The sequence below is a fragment of the Oenanthe melanoleuca genome, chromosome 11 (genome assembly GCF_029582105.1).
Source record: "Oenanthe melanoleuca isolate GR-GAL-2019-014 chromosome 11, OMel1.0, whole genome shotgun sequence".
NCBI lineage: Eukaryota > Metazoa > Chordata > Aves > Passeriformes > Muscicapidae > Oenanthe > Oenanthe melanoleuca.
The window spans coordinates 6,016,565-6,036,188 of NC_079345.1; the positions used below are offsets into that span (position 1 = coordinate 6,016,565).

Consider the following 19,624-nt stretch of genomic DNA (forward strand, 5'->3'; position numbering starts at 1 on the left):
ACATATCTTTTATTCCCCAGTGGACACTCCTTGGATCCAACCCCATTGGGCTACAACTCGCAGCTTTCCAGCCTCCATCCACTCTTACATATAGGGCAGCCTGCCTGTGGCTACCCCAAAGCCAAAGCACCCCACAGCTTTCCCCCATGTGCACCCTGGGGTCCTGGCCTCTCTAGTGGGCAAGTGTGTCCCCCTTGTCCTCCCAGGTCTATGCAGGCAGGCCCCAGGTAGGCTCAGACCCATTTCCCTGCAGCATAATGTAAAGAGCACAGCAGGTTCTTAACATCTTTATTAGTTAGTTGGTTTATTTCCAACACAGTAACTCCTCTCTACAGCAACAGGTTAGTTAAATCCGGTTTACATATTGCTGCCTCACGAGTGCTGCGGCCTTGATGCCGCCGTGACAAAACCAGGCTGCACTCAGACAGGAAAATGTGTTAAATTCCGCTGTGACTGGGAAAAAAAAAAAAAAAAAAGGAAAACCAACAAATATCAAAAGAACAAACCACCAGGGAAAACCAAACCAACCAACCAACAAAACCAAGGTGAGGAACTGAAGGCGAGCACGGCCACACCACCTCCAGGGAAACCACACGGCACTGCTTGGACAAGAATGCAAGGAGGAGTGAACCCAAAAAGGTCAGAGATTGGGCAAACCCTTATATATATATTATATATAGGTATTTATATATATATATCATCTGGAAGGACACGCTGAGAAAACAAGAGATCGCAGCGGTATCTACCATAAAAAGGAGCTACGTAGCTTTCAGTCACACCAAGAAGGAAGCACACAGCAGAACAAAGTGGGGGACAAAGGGGGACACTGGTGTTTTGGGGTGGCCTTTTACTATGGAAGGGTTTGGGTGGAGCACGGGTCTCAGGGCCAAAAGCCCTCATACACCCGCTGGGAGCCCCAGGACCTCTGTGCCCTTCACTGGGGAGCAGGGATGGGGTCTGAGGGTAGAATGCTGTTGTGGGGCTGGGGGGGACCTGCTTCCAGCGGGCTGGTTCTGCTCGCCCAGGGTGGCACCTGGTGGGGTCCCTGCTCATGGACCACCTACAGACACCTGAGCACCCATCCAGAGCCAGGGCCATCCTTACCTGTGCCTCACAGCAGGCGCAGGAGGGGCTGGGCACTGCTGCTCTGGCCATCACTGGGGTTATGCAATGACAGGGTCTCCATGCCGAGTGTGAGAGGCAGGAGCCGCCTGGAGTTGGGGCCCCACGGCCCGGGGGGAGCCAAGCCCTTGAGAGACGCCCTGCTCAGTGCACAGGTAAAGTGCTGGAGGTGGGGCTGTGGATTTGGGGAGCCATGGTGGGTCTGCCAGCTGTGTGGGCAGAGCCAGACCATGGAGTGCTCCCCACATGCCATGGGTCACCCCTCACTGCCAGCACCTTGCAGTGAGGCACGCTGCCGGGCAGAGGGTGCTGAGGGCTCCCCAGCATGGCGGGGGGGAGTGTCTCATCTTATTGCTAACGGCTCCTCCGTGATGACACCCACAGGCTGTGGCAAAATTTGAGGTGGGATTTGCTGTGTGACATCCCCTACAACAGTGGCTTCTGGACCCTGGCAGGCTCAGCCCAAGAGCTGGGAGTAAAACTGTCAGTGTGGCAGTGGCCAAGCCAGCTCATTCCCCCCTCCCCAGTGCATTTTTGGTGGCAAATGGTAATTGCCCTTCTTGCAACAAGGGATGAAGGAAGTGCCACCACTGGTGAGGGCAGAGGCAGGGGGACACTCATGCCACCCTCCTGCCCTTATAGCTTCTGGAATAGGGCTGACCCCTCTTCACTTACCCCAGGGCAGCCCTCAGGGTACATAACTAGGGCAAAAGGACAGTTTGGGATGTGATTTCTCATCAGGCTCAGCCAGCTCTGGGGTAGCAAGTCCTGGGTGTGCTGGGGGATCCTGTGCTAGCTCTCCTTAGAGAGTGCCATCAGGGAGAAATGAAAACTGCATCCCTAGGAACAGACCAGTGACCTCCCAGTAAGCGCTGCTCCCTGTTCCTGTCTTCCTTTTGGTCAGCCATCAGTTGAACTTGGAAGACCAACCTACATCCTGTGTCCTCTCCACGTGCTGTCCCATCCCATCATTCCATCCCAACATCCTGTCCCCATCTCACCACCCTGACCCTGCTACCCCATCCTGGCCCTGTCCCCCTGCCACCCACCCTCCTAAGCCGGGGCCAAGCCGACGCTAGGGAGGGTGAGGACCAATGCAGAACCATGTGTGACTGCTGGACGAAGCCCCTCTCCTTCTCCTGTACCAGACAAGGGGATGAGGCCAACGGCAAAGAAGACAAATTGACCCCGAAGAAGCGAGGGCCCTGGTGGAGGATGTCCACGGGGCGGGTGGGTGCTGGCGGGATGCTGACGGATGGGAGATGGCTCTGAAGGAGACGCCGGCGGCGGGCACGGACCTCAGCACGAGACCTCCATGGTGTGGTTGATCTGCCCCATGGCCTCGGCGCTCTCCGAGTGGGTGCAGGCGCGCGGGCGGGTGCCATCCACGGAGCTGGCGCTGGTGAGCGAGGCCGTGCGGGAGCGCGCCAGGCGGGTCATGCTGGCAGATGGCACTGCACGGGCACAGAGACACGGCCGGGCTGCTCAGAGCCTCTGAACACCTGAGGGGCCTGAGCCAACACTGCCACCAGCCCTGCCCCCGATGCGACCGAGCCTGGGCACAAGCTTGCAGCAAGCGGGGCTGTGACAACATGAGCAGCTCCAGGCTGGTAAGGGACAGCAGGGCAGGGGTGCTCTGGGGCAGGATGAACCGGGCTCGCTCCTGGGCATGCAACCTCTGGGCATCAGGCAGTGGGGACCCCTGATGACCACGCTCCAGGAAAGGAGTGAGCTGGGATCAGAGCTCCCCTGGCTGCCCAGGGTGTGCGGGGAAGGTGACACCCTCCCCCAGCCAGGATGGCCAGTGGGCACAGCTCCTGGTGCACATGGAGGAGGGCACAGTGGGCACACTCCCAAGACTGTGCCTGCAGGGAGGGGGAATTCTCCGAATGCCATTTCTCAGCCCCCAGCCCTGGCTCAGGGAGCCGTCTCAGGCAAAGCAGAGCGAGGCAGTGGGCATCCAGCTGGGAAGGGCCACTCCTGCACCCAGGCTGCTCCCAAAGGTGCCCAGGCAGCTCGAGGGCACAGGCCAGGCAGGCACCATGCAGCAGCGGGCACTGAGCGGTACCTGTGCCTCCACTCAGCCTGCGATCCTTCAGGTGGGTGACTGGCAGGGGCAGGAGAAGGGCAGGGAGGGCAGAGAGAGAGTGTCAGCCCTGTTGGCCGCTCTGCTGGGCCAGGAGCCCCTGCCCAGCCCACGTGTGCCTGCACACGGAGCTGTCCCTGTGCACACAGACTGCACACATACATGTGCAACAGACCTGCAAACACACACACACACACACACACACACGTACAACATGTACACATGGACTTTGCAAGCATGCACACACAGATATTAACACACACACAACACACACGTGGTCATAAACTGTGCACACACACATGCACAGACTTCTGCACATGGGCTCTGCTTGTCTTTGCTGCGCACACACAGCTGCTGCTCGTGCATGCCCACACACACACATGCACACCTACACAGGGAGCCTGACACACACATATGCACACACAGAGCCCTTGGAGACACATCTGTGCACACACGTAGCCTGTACCCCCCACGGCCCTGTGGACACACGGACAGACAGACCTGCAGCAGGTCAGCACACTGGCGCACACACACACAGACCCACACCCAGCCCCAGCACTCACTGTAGCCCATGCCTTGCAGGAAATACTTGAAGGCTTCAGTCAGCTTTCCTGGCTGTAGGGAGAGAGCAGGGTGAGCTGAGCTGAGCTGAGCTGAGGCAGCACTGAGGCTGAGATCCCCTCTCAGCCCCAAGCAGCTTCTGGTAACCCCAGTGTAAGACCCCTATGCCCTTATCAGCCCATTCCTAGCTAGCCAAGGACAGCACCAATATCAGGGCCCAGTGTGCCCAGGTAATTGGAGAAGCTGTGAGGGCTCACCTGTGTGACCTGGGGCAGCCCACCAGAGTCAGCCATCTGCAAAGAGAAGGTCCAGCTTAGTTTGGGAGGGTTCCTGTACTGCCCACCATCCCCCAGTACCCGCTGGCAGGATACCACTGCTGGGGTCACCCTGCTCTCCCCATACAGCCCCAGCTTCAAGGGCCATGATGGACCTAGAATGGGGAGATGGGAACACTCTGCAGCTCTGGGCAGAAGGCAATGGGGCGGTTCATAAGCAGCAGGGACCTCCCTGCTGACCCGTGCCAGCATCCTACCTTCAGGAATGTGGTGTTAGTGGGATCCAGCTTGGAGTTACACTCCACCTGTGAGCAGAAGAGATGATATTAGCACCCTAGGAAGCCGGGAGCCAAGCAGAAATTGTCCATATGTACCACCACTGACCCACAGCATTCCAGCTGGCAAATCCCACCCCAGCCAGGAGCAGACAGGGCACTAGGGGAGCAGGACCACCATCCACTGGCATGGGACAGAGGGGACTTTCCTCCTGTCAGTCTGGGCAAGGATGAGGAGTGGAATGGGAGGTGAGAGGACCAATGAGGCATTCTGTGCACGCACACAAGTGTGCCAGCAGTGTGGGTGCACGTGGCCGAGCAGGGAGTGTGCCCATGTGCCAACACATCTGAGCGTGACAGCGTGAGCACATCTGGCATATGAAGAAGGGGAAGTTTTCCAGGTGTGGCAACCACAGGCAGCTGCACGTGCACAGGTGCCCACAGGAGCAGGCAGGTCTGCACACGAGCACAGCCCCAGGAGTGCTGTGAGTCTGAGCAGGCAGTGAACATGTGCGTGGGCACCGCCCGCCTGCCACCCTGCAGCTCTGCCCCGTCACTCACCACCCCCTCCTCAGCAGGAGCATTGTCTCCGACCACCAGCATCACGGGGCAGCTGGAAGTGAGAGGAGAAAGGGGCCTGGTCAGTGTTTGCTCTGAGTGAACTCCACTGACCCGGGACCCCTCTCTGCCTTGCTGGCCTGACTCTTACCGCAGTGTCTTGGCATTGGGCACAGTCCCAGGCCGGTTGATGTCCAGGTCCCTGCGGCTGATGGAGGAGAAAGGCCAGGGTGAGCTCATGGGCAGGTGCCACCACCGATGCCACAGCACAACGATCAGGCCACTGCCAGCCCTGAGAAGCCGCACCCAGCCCCGCTGTCCTGGCACCTTGTGCCACAGCCTGTGCAGAGCCTGTGCCACAGAATGCAGCACCCAGCAGAGTGGCAGGGCTCCCAGCCCCCTGCATGCATGGGACAGCATCTCTGCCCCCTTTCCCAGGCCTGTGCAGGAGTGCAGGAGGAGATGTGGCAATGTGTACCCATGGTGGTGGGCTCTGGGACATGGCAATGCTCTGGCTGAGGTACCACCACTCCCACATCCCCAGCCAGCAGTGGCAGACAACTTTGCACTGCTGCCTGCATGCACTGGAGGGTGATGACAGCACCCAACAGTGACCTCAGAGCCACCCACCAGCACTGCAGCCCCTCACCTTAGCACAGACAGGACACAGCCCAGCAGCACTGGAGCACTCACCCATTGTACATGTTGAGGAAGAGCTGGAGGTTGAACTGGTTCACCACACTGCCGATCTGCTGCCGGTAACTCTGCACCAGCTCCGTGTTGTTCATCAGCTCTTCCTGTGCCAGCAGGGGATGGAGATCAGGGCAGCTGCTGGGGACACACCCTGCTCCCCCAGTCCTGCCCATGCCATGCCAGCCAGCACAGATGAGGAGGAGGATGCTGGGCAGTGCAGCTGGGCACAGTGGTGCTGCAGGCAGCACAGCCAGCCAGGACATGGGCACAAGTCATACACTCATCAAGGTTAAGCCTCAGACCAGGCAGGGCTTGACTGAGCCCAACTCTGCACATGGGACAGGTCCAGTGGCACTGTGGCACCTGGCAGCTGGGATGCTGGGCCAGGGGCTGGTGGCAGGGGCCCAGAGGATGCACAGTCCTTACCTGGCTGAACAGGTGGGACAGGACAATGTCCGGCAGCGTGCTGGTGAGGCCAGAGAGCTGTGGAGGGAGCACAGGGAGTTACTGCACTGCCAGGGCTGCCTCCCGCCCCAGGAAGCCACCAGCACTGGGAGGAGGGGTCAGGGCCCTGCTCACCTTGGCAGCTGCCCAATCAATCCAGCCTTTGCCATTGGGGTCGATGTTCATAAGGACCAGCCCTTCCACCAGGTCAGGGAAGATGAGCTGCAGTGAGCAAGAGGGGAGAGGCTCAGAGGGGAGGGGAGATGTGCCCTGAGCAGCCTCCCACCAGAGCCACTGCACAGGCATTGCATGGAGCTGATGTGACCCTGTCCTGGGAGCAATGGGAGACCTGTGGCAAGACTGCCCAGCCACTGTGGCCTTGGCCCCCCAACCCTCCAGGAGCCTTTGCAGCAACACAGACTGTCTGGAGGTATCAGCTCCTGCTCCTCCCCATGCCCTGGAATGACAGCAGGTACAAGCAACTCAAGGCCAGCCCATGCCAGCCCCAGGCTCACCGCAAACTTGGCCAGCACGTAGGCTCCTGCCCCAACACCGATCCCGATCACGTACTTGAACCTGGAAATATGGAGAGGTCCATATGAGGGGACAGTGGGCTCCAACACGGTCCCTGGGACACCCCTCCACCCACAGCAAGAAGTCTTGCAGGATGCCAGCTTATAGGGACAGCCCTGTAAGCCCCAAACCTTGTCCATCTGTCCATCTCCCTGCCCAGGACCCTCAGCCAGCAGCGGTGGAAGAGAGGCTGACTCACCCAAAATGCTGCACCACGCTGGGTAACATGGCAGCCAGCTGGTCCATGGATGGATACTGGTACCTGTGGCACAGGGAGGCACAGGATGGTGGTTATGGAACCTGTTCAGAGCAGAGTGCCTGGGACAGGGCAACTGGACTGCTTGAAATGGGCAGGGAAATGCCACCCACCTGCAAACCACCCTACTGACCACCCTGGGCCAGTTGTCTGCCACAGGCTTTGGCACAGTTTGGAAAGACCCCCAGGCAGGGCACAGCTGCCAGGCAGCAACAACCCAAGAGGCAGGGAGGTGACATCCCAGCAGGCACAGTGAGCCCCTGCAGCTGGCACCTACCCCTGAGGGAACTGTGAGGCTCCTGCCTGCTGTCCTGGAGCGTCCACGTGGCACACCACAAAGTGTTTCGTGATCTCCTGCATGTCCTCATAGTTGAAGAAGGTGTTGAAACAAAGCTTGTCTGTCAAAGGGCAGGTGGGTATCAGAGACAAAACATACCAGAACTGGGGCCTGGTGGGCCAGGGGAGCATGGGCAGAAGCTGACCACCCTCCCACTGCCCTTCAGCCATGAGGTGACATGCCACCAAAACCATCCCATCCCCTTCCCTCCAGGCTCCTTGTCATCACAGCAGAGACCACAGCTACTGTTAGCAAGGGCTGCATGCCTACAGGTGTCAGGAGGCATGGGGATGGACAGACACAGACAGAAGAATGAGGAGTTTGGGGTGACCTCACTAGGGAGCCTCAGAAGGTGGGACTGAGGAGTGCAGAGCCCAGGATTGCAAGACCACCCAGTGGGCAGCAGGATTAGCAGCCTGGGGTATTAGCCCTGTCCAAAATCCCCAGAAAGGGCTCAAGCAAACACAGGATTTGAGGAACAGCTCAATCTCCCTGCTTGGAAAGAGTCAAAGAAATATCCCCAGTGCTGCTGTGAACAAAACCCCACCATTGCTGGGGCTTGGAGGGGTCCTGTCCCTTGGCATCAGTGCTGGACACCCCTCCCAAAGCGTGGGGTGAGACAGGCTGTAAGGCCCATGGCAGCCAGTGTGATGTGCAGCTGAACAGCCAGAGCTGCTGCAATGGTGACACAGCTCATGTAGCATGTCAGTGACTCAGCCTCAGCCGCCAGCCGAGCGGAGATGCTTCTCCCAGCTCGCAGGGAATTGGGGATCCTGGCTCAGCTGGAGAGACAGCCCAGAACAGGCTCTGGGGTGCAGGTCCAGGGCTGACAGAAAGTACAGCATCTCCACATCAGAGCCCCAGCTCAGAGTCCCTCCTTCCCTGCTATTCCCAGTCTCTTTTATTCCCCACTGTGCCCTGCTGCCAGCTGCATCCATGCTCTGAATATCAACGGGCTGGCAGCAGCAGTGAGGACCAACCCAACATCCCCCATGTCCCATCCCTGCCTGGTGTGGGCAGGCAGGCAGCCAGCACCAGGGTGGCCGAGCACTCCTGGCTGTGCCTGGCCTGGGCTTTGTGTCCAGCTGAGCACCCAAACTCCCCTGGGTGCAGCCATGGGTGCAGGCAGAGGAGCTGAGCCAGGGGCAATGTCCTGGCAGCCCGTGGAGCCTGGGGCTCAGCCCTGCCTGCCCTGCAGCCCAGCCCAGCAGCACTCACGGTTGAGGCCCACATCGTGGTAGGTCAGGATGGCCGGGCGGTTCCCCTTGGGAGAGCCCCGGATGACCACATGCAGCAGCCCGTAGGGGGTCTCAATGTCGTGTTCCTGGGGAAGAGGAGAGATGGGTGATGCCCACCTGCCCTAAGACATCCTTGCATCCTCTCCTGCCCCACCATCACACCCTTCACTGCTACTTCCCCACATGGCTGGGTCCTGGGGGACGACATGGGAAAGAGGAGCAGCTGTCCCAGGAAAAAAATACAAAAGGGGATGGGAAGGGGAAGGGGAAGGGGAAGGGGAAGGGGAAGGGGAAGGGGAAGGGGAAGGGGAAGGGGAAGGGGAAGGGGAAGGGGAAGGGGAAGGGGAAGGGGAAGGGGAAGGGGAAGGGGAAGGGGAAGGGGAAGGGGAAGGGGAAGGGGAAGGGGAAGGGGAAGGGAAGACTTTGGATAGGATCACAGGATGCAGGATTCGACATGTATCATGGGATGGGATCATGGAATGGGATCACAGGATGGTATCAAGGGATGGATCCAAGAGGGCTTGAGAGAGACAGATAATAGGATGGGACAGGTAGACCACAGGACAGAAGAGGAGATCTTCAAGGGCTTGAGACTGAGAAAAATTTGGCAACAGAGTAGGGATTCACAGCATGGCCCAGTTGGGTGCAGATTCCATGTATCTGGGACAAACAGGCAGAGGTCAGACCCTGGACAGCACTCCAGGAAATGCTGCAACCTGATCCCAAAATTACAGCTGAAGTAACTTTAAAACCCCTGGTCTGAAATGGCAGTGCCCCTATACAGAGAAAAAAAACTACCCCGTGCCTCAGTTTTCCTGTCTAGGAGGGCTCCTTTCCTTCCACATCCTGGCCCTTTCTCCCAGCCAGCACAGGAAACTGAGCCCAGGTGCTCCCCAAGGACAAGGGACCAGAGGTCCCCTCCAGATGCCCGTGCCTGCCAGCCAGTCCAGCAGCAGTGACCTCGAGGCTGGGATCTGCTGGATGCAGGAGCATCATGTGCTGAGCAGGGCAGGGCAGGGGAGGATGGCAGGGTGCCCAAGCATCACTGCTGGCTCTGGCAGCCCCATGGCTGGGCTGTGGGAGGGAGCAGGTACGTGGATGCTCACGCGGGTTCCTCGCCACCAAGGACTCTGAAGGACACGGGCCTGGCTGGGAGGAACCGCCTGGGGACAGGGTCTCCTGACTGCAGTGCCTCCCCTCACTGAGACCTGCGCTCCTGGGGGAGCACGGTGGCCAAAAGCAGATCCAGGGCTCTGTGCAGACATCTCTTGGCTCCTCCCAAGGGCACCCTGACACCAGCCCCTATCCACAGCTGTTCCTCCACCCCCTGCAGCTGCATCAGGCAGAAGTTCATGAGCAGTGACATCTCTCTGCAACAACAGATTGGGACACTGAGGCAGAGGAAGGGCCTGGCCCAAGGTCACAGACCAGGAGGCGTCCCTGTGGTCAGGTCCTGGGCTCAGAGCTGCCTCCTTGCCGTCACCATCCCCGTGGTCCCCATCACAGCCCCAACAGCTCAGCTTTCAATCCACCCCAAAATCACCTGCCCAAGGCAGCAGATCCATCCTCAGCACTGCTCCTTCCTGCCCCCCACCAATCCAGGCACATCCTGCCCGTGGTGCAGCCTCTGCAGCACCGCTGGGTACCACAGCCCTGCCCTTTGCCGCAGGGATGCTCGCTGGGGAAGAGCCTTGGGATGCAGGAGATGCAGGGGATGCAGGCAGCAAGGAGAGAGGAGCACAGACAATCCACAGCCCTAGCAAGGAGGGCCGTGGGGGTCTCAGCACCCATACGTGTCTGACAGAGCCCATCCCTGTCCAGGCTACCTGCTCACCGCTGCAGTGCTCCCACCTCACTCGCCCCCTCTGCACCAGCCTGTTGCCATCGGGTGTTTCCATCACCACAGAGGCCAGAAAGCAACTGAGGGGCTGCTTCAAAACAGCCAGAGACCCCCTCCCTCTGCAGCTCAGGGCGTGGGCAAGGGGCAGCGTGCCCCCGTAGGCACACAGCCCCAGCACGGGCCACAGCTCAGCCTCAGCCTGGCACAGCATCCCTGCCGGCTCGGGGAGGACACGCTCAAGGACAATGCGTCCCCAAAACCTGCAGCACATCAGGGATGCGGCAGCAGGGCTGGGACAAGGAAGGGCTCCCCAGCAGCGCGTCCTCCCTGCCCCAATGCCTGCCTGAGCCACGGCGAGCCCTGCTGGGCGCAGAGATGAGCAGGAGAGACGCTGGGGCAAAACACCTGGGGAGAGAGAGAGGGAGGGAAGGAGGGCAGCGAGCAGGGGCACGGCGGTACCTACCCCATCCCAGCACTCCGGCATGGCGAGAACTGCGGGCGGGGATGCTCAGTGGGCCAAGCTGCAGCTGCCGGAGCGGGGCACGGTGAAACAGCGGCGGGGAGAAACGCAGCTCTGCGCTGGCTCAGCCCCTCGCCCGCATTTATAGCGGAGCCCCAGCCCTGCGCTGAGCCCTCCCTCGCCCTTCCCCCTCGGCAGGTTTGGCCTCCATTGCAGGCGAGCGCCGCGATGGAGCCAGCACTCAGCCATTGGCTGCCGCGGGAATTATTCATGCTCCAATTGGCCCCAAATACCCTTGTTTATGAAGGAAAAACGCCTGGCACCGCGCGGTACCTTCTCCATCTTCCCTCTTTGGGCAGACGGAGACAGGCGGGTGTCTGGGCTCGCATCCCCCAGCGCGGATGGGGCAGCGCTGCCTGTGCACGCACACCTGGCTCCAGCCCCATGGAACACACCGGGAACACACCGAGAACACACCGAGAGCACACAGAGAGCACACTGAGAACACACAGAGAATACACCGAGAACACACCAAGAACACACGAAGAACACACGGAGAGCACACCAAGAGCACACCGAGAACACACCGAGAATACACAGAGAACACACTGAGAACACACCGAGAACACACCGAGAACACACTGACAACACACCGAGAACACACTGACAACACACCAACAACACACCGAGAGCACACCGAGAACACACCAAGAGCAGACCGAGAGCACACCGACAACACACCGGGAACACACTAAGAATACACAGAGAGCACACCAAGAATACACCAACAGACCGAGAGCACACTGGGAACACACAGAGAACACACCGAGAGCACACCGAGAAAACCCTTCAGGCCCTGCAGCCATGCCCAGCACACACACAGGGCAGCACACACAGCCACAGATGGACACAGGCACACCCCAAAAACCAGCAGAGGGACACGCTGGCGTGCTCTGCCAAGGGCACATGGCCACGTGTGTACATGCACAGGAAAACGTACCAACACACACACACAGGGCTGGGCAAAACCATGCCTGACAGTGGAAAAACTGGAAAAATTAATACCATGCCCACACTGAAGCACATGCATCCCACAGAATGCTTGTGGCATGCCCCCCAGGCCAGGCCCTGTGTGTGTCAGCACATGTTCCTGTACATGTATGTCATGGTCATGTGCTTACCAGGAGCACACCTGCTGCATCCTCCTCCCTGTGCTCAGCATCACTAATGCTCGTGGATGCACAGCGAGCTGCACACCTGCAGAGCCTTGTACACATGTGCACAGAGGGGCACACACATGTGCACATTAAACACTGCCCAGACACCTGTGTCACCTCACCCAGCAGCATGCTCAGCCCAGCTGCTGCAGGATGATGGCACACAGGGGATGTGCAGGGTTCAGCCCTGACCTGGGCAGGCAAATAAAGCAGAAGGAAGGACAATCCAGCAGCTCCAGGGGGTTGGATCGTGTCCCTGGACTGACTCATGCTGTGTGCATACACACATGTGTGAGTATTCCCATGTGCACATGTGTGCAGGCAGATGATTTCTTCCCTGATTCCAACGAGGCCTCTTGCCACCACAGCCCCAAACCCCCCACCTGACACACCCCCACACCTGTGGGTGCCCTCCCCCTGCCTGCTCCTGCCCAGCCCAGCAGCACTGCCCAGCTTGGCATGACTGGCACAAAGCTGGGCAATCGTGGATAGAGAAGGAGTCCCACAGTCCCTTCAATGCCTTTCAGAAACCCACTGAAAGCCATGTCCTACAAACAAGTCAGGGCTGCACAGCCAAAAGGGTATGGGAGAAAGGACAGACAGGCAGAGGGATGACATTCACACTGCCTCCACCAGAGAGGCTTTACTCTTCACTGCTTTGTCCTGTGGGGAGCTCTGACCCAGGCCTGGAAAGAGACACCTCTGTGAGAGAAGGACCGTGTGTGATGGGGAAGCCCAGTTCCCAGATGGTTCCTGGCACTCCAGCTGCTATTTTTGCTTTCCCTAGCCCTGCTGCCTGTAGAGCCAAAGACCATGACAGCCACAGTCCCCAGAAAAAAAACCACAAGAGATAAGAGGGACAAAAAAAGACAGAAAGTGGTTAATAGAAGACAGAAGGGGTGGAAGAGCCAAGGTGAATGCAAAAAGGCTTCAGGGAGATGGGAGGGCTGAGCAAGGCTGACTTTGCTTGAATAGCATCAAATGGGATTTGCCACTGCCTTGGCTACTAGCCCATTTGCCTGGCAAGTGGCCCAGACCTCCTGCAGGATCCAGGGCACCCAGGTCCCAGGGCACCAGCCCCCAGCTCTGCTGCACCTTGGCTTATGTCCCAAGGGCTTTACTTTGGCTGGTGGCAGAAATGGGGACTCCCCAGTCTCCCCACTGTCCCAACCAGGCATGAGCATCCCATCAAAGACTGGCTGGAGGGAGAAGCAGATAGACAGTGAAGAGTTAAGCTGGGAGCTGGATTGGATTATCCCAAGAAGGTGAGCCTAGAAAATTGGGTAAGATCTCCCCAAAGAATAGCACAAAGCCCCCAGACTTTGGACTGCACCAACTTGCAAATGTCAGAGTGGAGAAAAGGAGGGAGTTGCCCTGGCATAGCCCAGGAAACTCAGCCCATCCCTACCCTGAGGCTCTTGGAGGGGAACCAAGAGGACACGGGGTCTGGCTGGCTTGGGAAAAGCTGCCTTGATCATTGCCCAGTTCCTTTTTTAGGTCCTGAGGGCATGGAGGTGGCATCCCTGTGGCATTTGCAGTCCAGAACTGCTGCACTTGGGCACCACCAGGGGCACAGTTCGTGTCACCATGGGCCAGCCCCTGAAATACACAATTGTCCTGGGAGGGTCATTGCTCTTTAATATCCCCTGAGTGCCAACCAAGCCCTGACCCAGCACAGCTGAGTGAGAGCTATTCTGGTGCCTCTGGTGCTACTGAGAGCTCTGGGCAGCCTGGCACTGTCACCTCCCTCCCCTCCTCGCCTCCCTTTCCCTCCTGTCTCTCACTCTGGTGACACCAGGAGGTTTGGTTTCCCCTCCAGTGGCCAGCAGAAGCCCTGAGCAAGCAGAGCAAAGAGCAGCCCAGCCCTGCACACCCTGCTGCTCCCAGCCCTAACACCTCACCAGCTCTACAGCTGCTGGGGAGGGCAGCATTTAAATTATTTTGTGGCTTTTGAGAGGGCCATCAGATATGTCCCACCCTGTGAACCACACATCACTCTTGAGCCACCATCCAGCACCCTGCCAAAGGCCTTGCTCCCTCCCAGCCACATGGGTGGCAGATACTGAGTGAGCCAGCCCCAAAATCTGGGCCCTGCTAAAACAGGGTGCTCCCCTGCCCTTATCCCAGAATAATGAAATCCACATTTATTTTGTCATACAGGTGCTGTTGTTCCAGTGCTGTACCTGCAAGGGCTCAGCCATCACCACTCAAGACCATCCTCCCCATGGTCCCACTGCTGGCAAAGTGGCAGCACAGAACCTGAAGTCAATCACTGGTGTCCCCTGGCAGGGGAACACTCTGGGAGAGGGAAGGCAGTAAGCTGGAAGCCCCACTACCCTCCCTCCCCACCCTGGTCCCCACAGAGGGAGCCTGGTGCTGGATGAGCCTGGGCAGAGTAAGAGAGTGATGCAGACCAACGTGGGAGCCAGGCACAAGCTGAGCTCCCATGAATCCCAGAACTGGGGCTCCTCTGGAGAGTAGAAACGGAGGTACAAGATGGGAAGGTGGCAGCCAAGGGAGCAGAGGGACCCTGTTCTCCAGGAGTGGTGGGTGGTATAGGGGGCAATGCCCCAGCCCTCCAAAGGAGAAAGAGGCTTTCAAACATCCTTATGTAAGCAGGGAGCTGGCATTGCCTGGGAAACCATTGCCATGGCAATGGTAGAGGGGCTGGAAAAGCAGCTCAGCCTTCCTGAGAAGAAATTGCCTGTTTTAAAGGTTTTGTCCCCAGCCCATGGCCAAGTGCCCACCAGCCACATCCGAGTGCCAGCACAGAGATGCCAGGCAGCATCCCCCATCCCCTCCTGACAAGGACCATGATGGATGTGCAGTCACTGACCAGGCACTGCATCCCCACAAAAAAGGGACAGCAACACCTCTGAGTCCACTCAGTGACCACCAGCCTTCCCCAGGCACAGGCTGCTGTTCCATGTGAAACCCAGGGGTGGGCAGCACCTCCCACGGCTGGTCCTACCTTCCAGTCTGTGTCCACAGTGGAGAGGAAGACATCTCCTGAGTTCTCCTGGGATGAGAAGGAGCCATTAGGGACAGGGACACCCCTCAGATTTGCAGCACCCTCCCATCCAGCTTGCAAAGCCCCCTGACACCACAGGCACCCACTCCCCGGGGCTGCAGGGGACACAGAGCCCACACACACACACCTCCACAACAGCTGCACACGGGTGTGTGTGTTACCTGCACACAGGTGTGTGTTAGCATGATGTACAACCTCTGCACACACACCCATCATCCCACCAAACCTGAACCTGCGCTCAGCCACGCGCGCTCATCACCACCAGCACGCACACACTGAGGACCACAAATGTGCCCCCAAAACCAGCACACACACACAGAGTACCACACACATGCCAGTGCCAGCACACAACCCCTCCCAAGCCCCTGTGTCCTGGTGCCCCACATGCAGGAGCCAGAGCCAGCTCCAAACTCACCAGCTCAGCGTCCTGTCCCCGCAGCAGCGGCTTCTCCTCGGTGAAGCGCAGCTCGTGCAGCCCTGCCATGGTCATCTCCTGCAGCAGCAGCCCTGCCCAGGGCAAGGCAGATGTCAGGGCAGCTCCTGCCTCAGTTCTCTTTGTCCCAGCCCTCCACATCCCCATGGGTCTCCCTTCCAATAGGGATGGGACCCAAATCAGCTTCACTCCACCCATCCACTATGGGGACTTGGTGCTTCAGCTTGTCCAGGGGCTGCAGTGAGCCCCTCTGCTGGGAGCTGGCAGCAGGCACAGAGCAGACAGTGCCTAGATGAGCTCCCAGCTCCTACCCAGGTCCAGTTCTCCCAGTTAAGGACAAACCTATCTCCAGGACATGATCTTGGGCAAACCGAGGGACCAGCCTCATCTGTCCATGCTGGTCACCTCAGTAAGCACCAGAGCAAGAACATCCAAATTCCCACCCCAGCTTTGAGCATCAAAGACAGAAAATCCAAATTTTCAGCCAGTTTTAGGCTGTAGAGAGGTATGAACGGGACAGAGGGAGATCTCCCTGCATAGGCAGAATGAGGGGTGATGTTTCTCAGCCATGCTGGGAATCAGAGAGATGTTCCAAGCAGAAAGAGAACAGAGAGACAGCCTGAAGTTTGCATAGCAATGATGGAAGAAATCCAAATGTGAAGCCTTTGCTCCCAAAGTCTTCTCCTTGTCTGTGGATCAGGTACTGGCCAGTCGGTACCTCAGCCCCACAACTTGGAGGGACACACTTCTCCATAGAGCTGCTGCTTGGCAGTGGTGTGAGACTGTGTGCTGCTGACCCCAACCAGCACTGGCATCTCTAAAAACACCCCAGGCACAAGCCCAGAGAGCAAAACAGAGCAAGGAGATCAGCAGCTGGCTACACACAGAAGGTGAAAGACATGGGGACACAGGGAACAGTCCAGGCTCCCTGTGTTTAAATGGGATGGGTAGCTGGCAAGTCCCAGTGCCAGGGGATTATCTGCACACAAGCAGGATCCAGGTCTCTGGCATTGCCTTTGCAGCCTTTCTTTTCACTCTTTCCACAAGACCAAGCCTTCAGACAAGTTGTTGCTTCTCCAGATGGGCCAGCACTGATCCCACGTCCCCTCAGCTGTCTCTCCCTGTGCAATCTCCCTGGACATGGGGATGGTTTGGGCTGTAGGAGCACCCCAGCAGACACAGACCCCTCCATCTGCACAGCCCTGGCTGAGCTGCTTCACACTTCATCCACCTCCAAACCTAGATCAGTCCAGGCTGACGATGTGGAAAGGCCAAGAAATGCCACGAATATTGGAAGGCCACCAGGAATGTAGGTGCTGGTCATAAACTCCTCTCCAAAGTCGGGTTTTGCTCCTCTGACCGGGTTTTCCATTCAAAACTCAAGCAGGCTGTGCCAGCTACCTGCTTTCTGCAGACATGGCACTTTGCCTTGCTCCCTGGGAGCCATCCAATAATCCAGAGCTGCTTGGAGGGACAAACACCACTGAGAAGCCTCTCGAGATTCCCAGGGCACCCAGCACCAGGAGTCTCTGTGCCACCCCCTGCCCAGGGGATGTTGAGAGGTGCCATCAGCCCCATGGAGAGGCACAAGTGAGGGGCACACTGCTCCAGGCTGGGCTGCTGCTGCTGGGGACATGGCTCTGTGCACAGGGACAGCCTGCCAGCACAGCCGAGCCAACACAGCCTGCAGAGCCACCAACTGAGCAGCCCCACAGCCCCAGGGGAGAAAAAGAGGAGAAAATTGAGCCTCACCGATAGCTGGGTCTGGAAAAGAGCAGGAGTGTCCCACGCTGAGCACACCAACCCACCGTGTGGCCACGGCCCCAGGGTGGCTGGGAACAGCACTCAGTGTATGGTGAATGCCTTTAATAATTACAGCCTGCAGCTAATATGGGAGGGAGGGTGGCTGAGCCATAAGGAAAGGCCCCGTGACCTTGTTTGTGTGGTGGGGGGAAAGCTGGCTCAGCCCTGCACCAACCAGCATCCTCCCCAGCACGGGGTGGACAGTGTCCTAAAGTGGTGCTGAGTGTGGGAACAGAGGAGAGATCAGTAAGTCAGGGATCAGTAAGCAGGGTCACAGCCATGCTGCACCTTCCCTGGGTGCTCTGCTTCCCATGCCACCCCACAGGAACCCTCGTCCCTGCTCCTGGCAGCGTAGCTGTGGGGCTGTGGGCAGTCTCACCCTGCCCCACTGGGCCACTCTTGCTGTGGAGGGCTGGTGAGGAAGCCACAGCTCCAGGTGTCCTACCCTAAACAACTTGGCTCCCATCTTATGCCAGGGTAATGTGCCCAGCCCTTTTCCTTGCAGCTCACCCCAATGCTCCACTTCCCAGGGTACCACCCCAAACACACCCATCTCTGCTCCCACTCTGCCTTCCCAGTGTGGTGCCACAGTTTCCTAGGCACAGCCAGGACATGTCTCTTCCCAAATTCTCAATCAGTTCCAAACCCAGCAGGACATAAGTGCTCTGTCTGGGACTAGTGCTCTGCCCCACCAGGGCCCTGGCACTGTGTATATAGATGGGGACAGGGACAGCCACATTGGCTTACCTTCCCCGGGGATCTGCAGCCCGCTGCTGGCTAACTGGAGGAGAACCAGCTTATAGCACTACTATTATTATTATTATTATTATTATTATTATTATTATTATTATTATTATTATTAATCATGATCACAACAAGGCTGTGAGCTCCATTTCCCACTTGGCAGCACAGCTGGTCACAGGGCAGGGATCCCTCAGATGCTGCCTCAGTCTCACAGGAGTCCCCAGGCTGAGGACTGTGTGCTGCCCTGGCACGGAGGTGCTGCCCACAGGATGTTGGCACGGATACCTGGGGCTGACTGAGGCAGACAAATCGGGAGAAGTGAGGGCTGGCCCCTGCCAGGCAGCGAAGCCAAGGCAGCCTTCAGTGAGGCTGGAAGAGGGAGGAAGGGAACTTGCAGCTCAGTCTGAGCCACGGCCGTGTGCCCGCAGCATTGCCCCCCGAGCAGAACCGATGGGGGAGCACGATGGGGTGAAGGAAAACCACAGAGTGACACAGCCTGGGCCACATCCTGCTCCACCGGTGCAGGAGGAACACCCACAGCTTTCTCTGAACCCGTGAGGGACACAGGTCTGCCCCCAGCAGCCCCCACAAAGCCGCCGGACAGCGTGGTCCAGCTGAGGGGTGCCGGACCGGGCAGCCACAGTCGCCAGGCCGGGGACACGGTGCCGCTGACGGGCTGAGCAGGGTCTGGGGTGGCGGTGGCAGCAGCGGGCTCTCGGGGAGCTCTCTGGGGCTCCCTGGGGGCTCTCTGGGGCTCAGGCTTCTCGCAGCGGCTGTTGCTAAGAGCAGCCTCCTTCGCAGCCCAGCGCGCTCGCCGGGGCAGCGGGGAGACTCCCAGGGGAGGCTGGCTGAGGAGCGGGAGGCACCGCAGGGATGCTCCGGCAATCCCCGGGCACCCCCACCCCCCTGTCTGCCGGGCGGACCCTCTGCCAGGGGGCTGCCGACTCCTTTCCCCTTCCCCCAGCACCCCCGGGCCGGGCTTTCCCCGCCGCAGCAAGCATCACCTCCCGGACCCCGAGAAGGAGCCGAGCCGGCAGCCCACACCTGAGCAGAGAGGGGCCGGAGGGCAGCTCCATCTCCGAGCAGGGGCCGAGGGCTCTCGCCGCCCCCGGCCCCATCACCCCACGGCCCCTGCTGGTCGCACGCCCCCCGTTCCGGCACGGCCGTACCTGTCAGGAGCTCGATCTTGTGCCGGAGCACCTTCATGCCGGGGCGGCGGGTCCCGGCGGGCGGGGCCGGCTGCGAGCGGCGGCGGCGGCCCCGGCGGGGGGCGAGCGGAGCCGGAGCGGAGCCGGTGCCGGAGCGGAGCCGAGCGGAGCCGGTGCCGGAGCGGAGCCGGTGCCGGTGCCGGTGCCGGTGCCGGTGCCGGTGCGAGGTGCGCGGGGCGGCGCAGGGGCTGGGCTGGGCACGGCCCCGCCGGCCGGATCCTCCTCCCCTCGCCGGGGCCGGAGGGGAGGGACGGGGCCGGGATGGGAAACCGGGGCAGCAGGAGAACGGCGGTGCTGGGGGAGGCGGGAGCGAACGGGAGATGGAGACTGCGGGGGGCACACGGAGCAATGCAGCGCTGGGGCTGCGGGGGCTGCACGGGGGATGGAGGCTGCCGGGGACACACATCACCCTGTAGGGAACCAGGTAGATCCCAGAGTGCGACCGTGATGGCCAATAGGTCCAACAGGTC

At 59.4% G+C, this 19,624-nt stretch overlaps 1 protein-coding gene across 4 annotated transcripts; it reads right to left on the reverse strand.

Annotated features, from left to right (window-relative positions):
- Window positions 1-276: 276 nt before the first annotated feature.
- On the reverse strand, window positions 277-19,196 carry NDRG4 (NDRG family member 4). 4 transcript variants are annotated; one of them, XM_056500994.1, is made up of 17 exons: window positions 19,116-19,196; window positions 15,382-15,473; window positions 14,907-14,954; window positions 8,399-8,504; window positions 7,121-7,241; window positions 6,787-6,849; window positions 6,530-6,590; window positions 6,150-6,236; window positions 5,997-6,053; window positions 5,571-5,674; window positions 5,029-5,085; window positions 4,881-4,932; window positions 4,302-4,349; window positions 4,027-4,062; window positions 3,772-3,823; window positions 3,191-3,229; window positions 277-2,576 (listed from the first exon to the last, which is right to left on the reverse strand). In XM_056500994.1, exons 1-17 carry the CDS (start codon window positions 19,150-19,152, stop codon window positions 2,422-2,424), a joined length of 1,215 nt encoding a protein of 404 aa, XP_056356969.1. In that variant the 5' UTR covers window positions 19,153-19,196; the 3' UTR covers window positions 277-2,421. The 4 variants fall into 4 exon arrangements, with proteins under 4 accessions (XP_056356969.1, XP_056356970.1, XP_056356971.1 ...); XM_056500995.1 differs by lacking the exon at window positions 3,191-3,229; XM_056500996.1 differs by lacking the exons at window positions 14,907-14,954; window positions 15,382-15,473; window positions 19,116-19,196 and adding an exon at window positions 10,722-10,816.
- Between the last annotated feature and the right edge of the window lie 428 nt (window positions 19,197-19,624).

Coding starts and splice junctions, on each gene's coding strand:
- NDRG4 (XM_056500994.1), bottom strand. CDS start 19,152: ATGAAGGTGCTCCGGCACAAGATCGAGCTCCTGACAG. Junction 15,474..19,115: donor CAAGATCGAGCTCCTGACAG/GTACGGCCGTGC, acceptor TGCCCTGGGCAG/GGCTGCTGCTGCAGGAGATG. Junction 4,933..5,028: donor CCCAATGCCAAGACACTGCG/GTAAGAGTCAGG, acceptor TCTCACTTCCAG/CTGCCCCGTGATGCTGGTGG.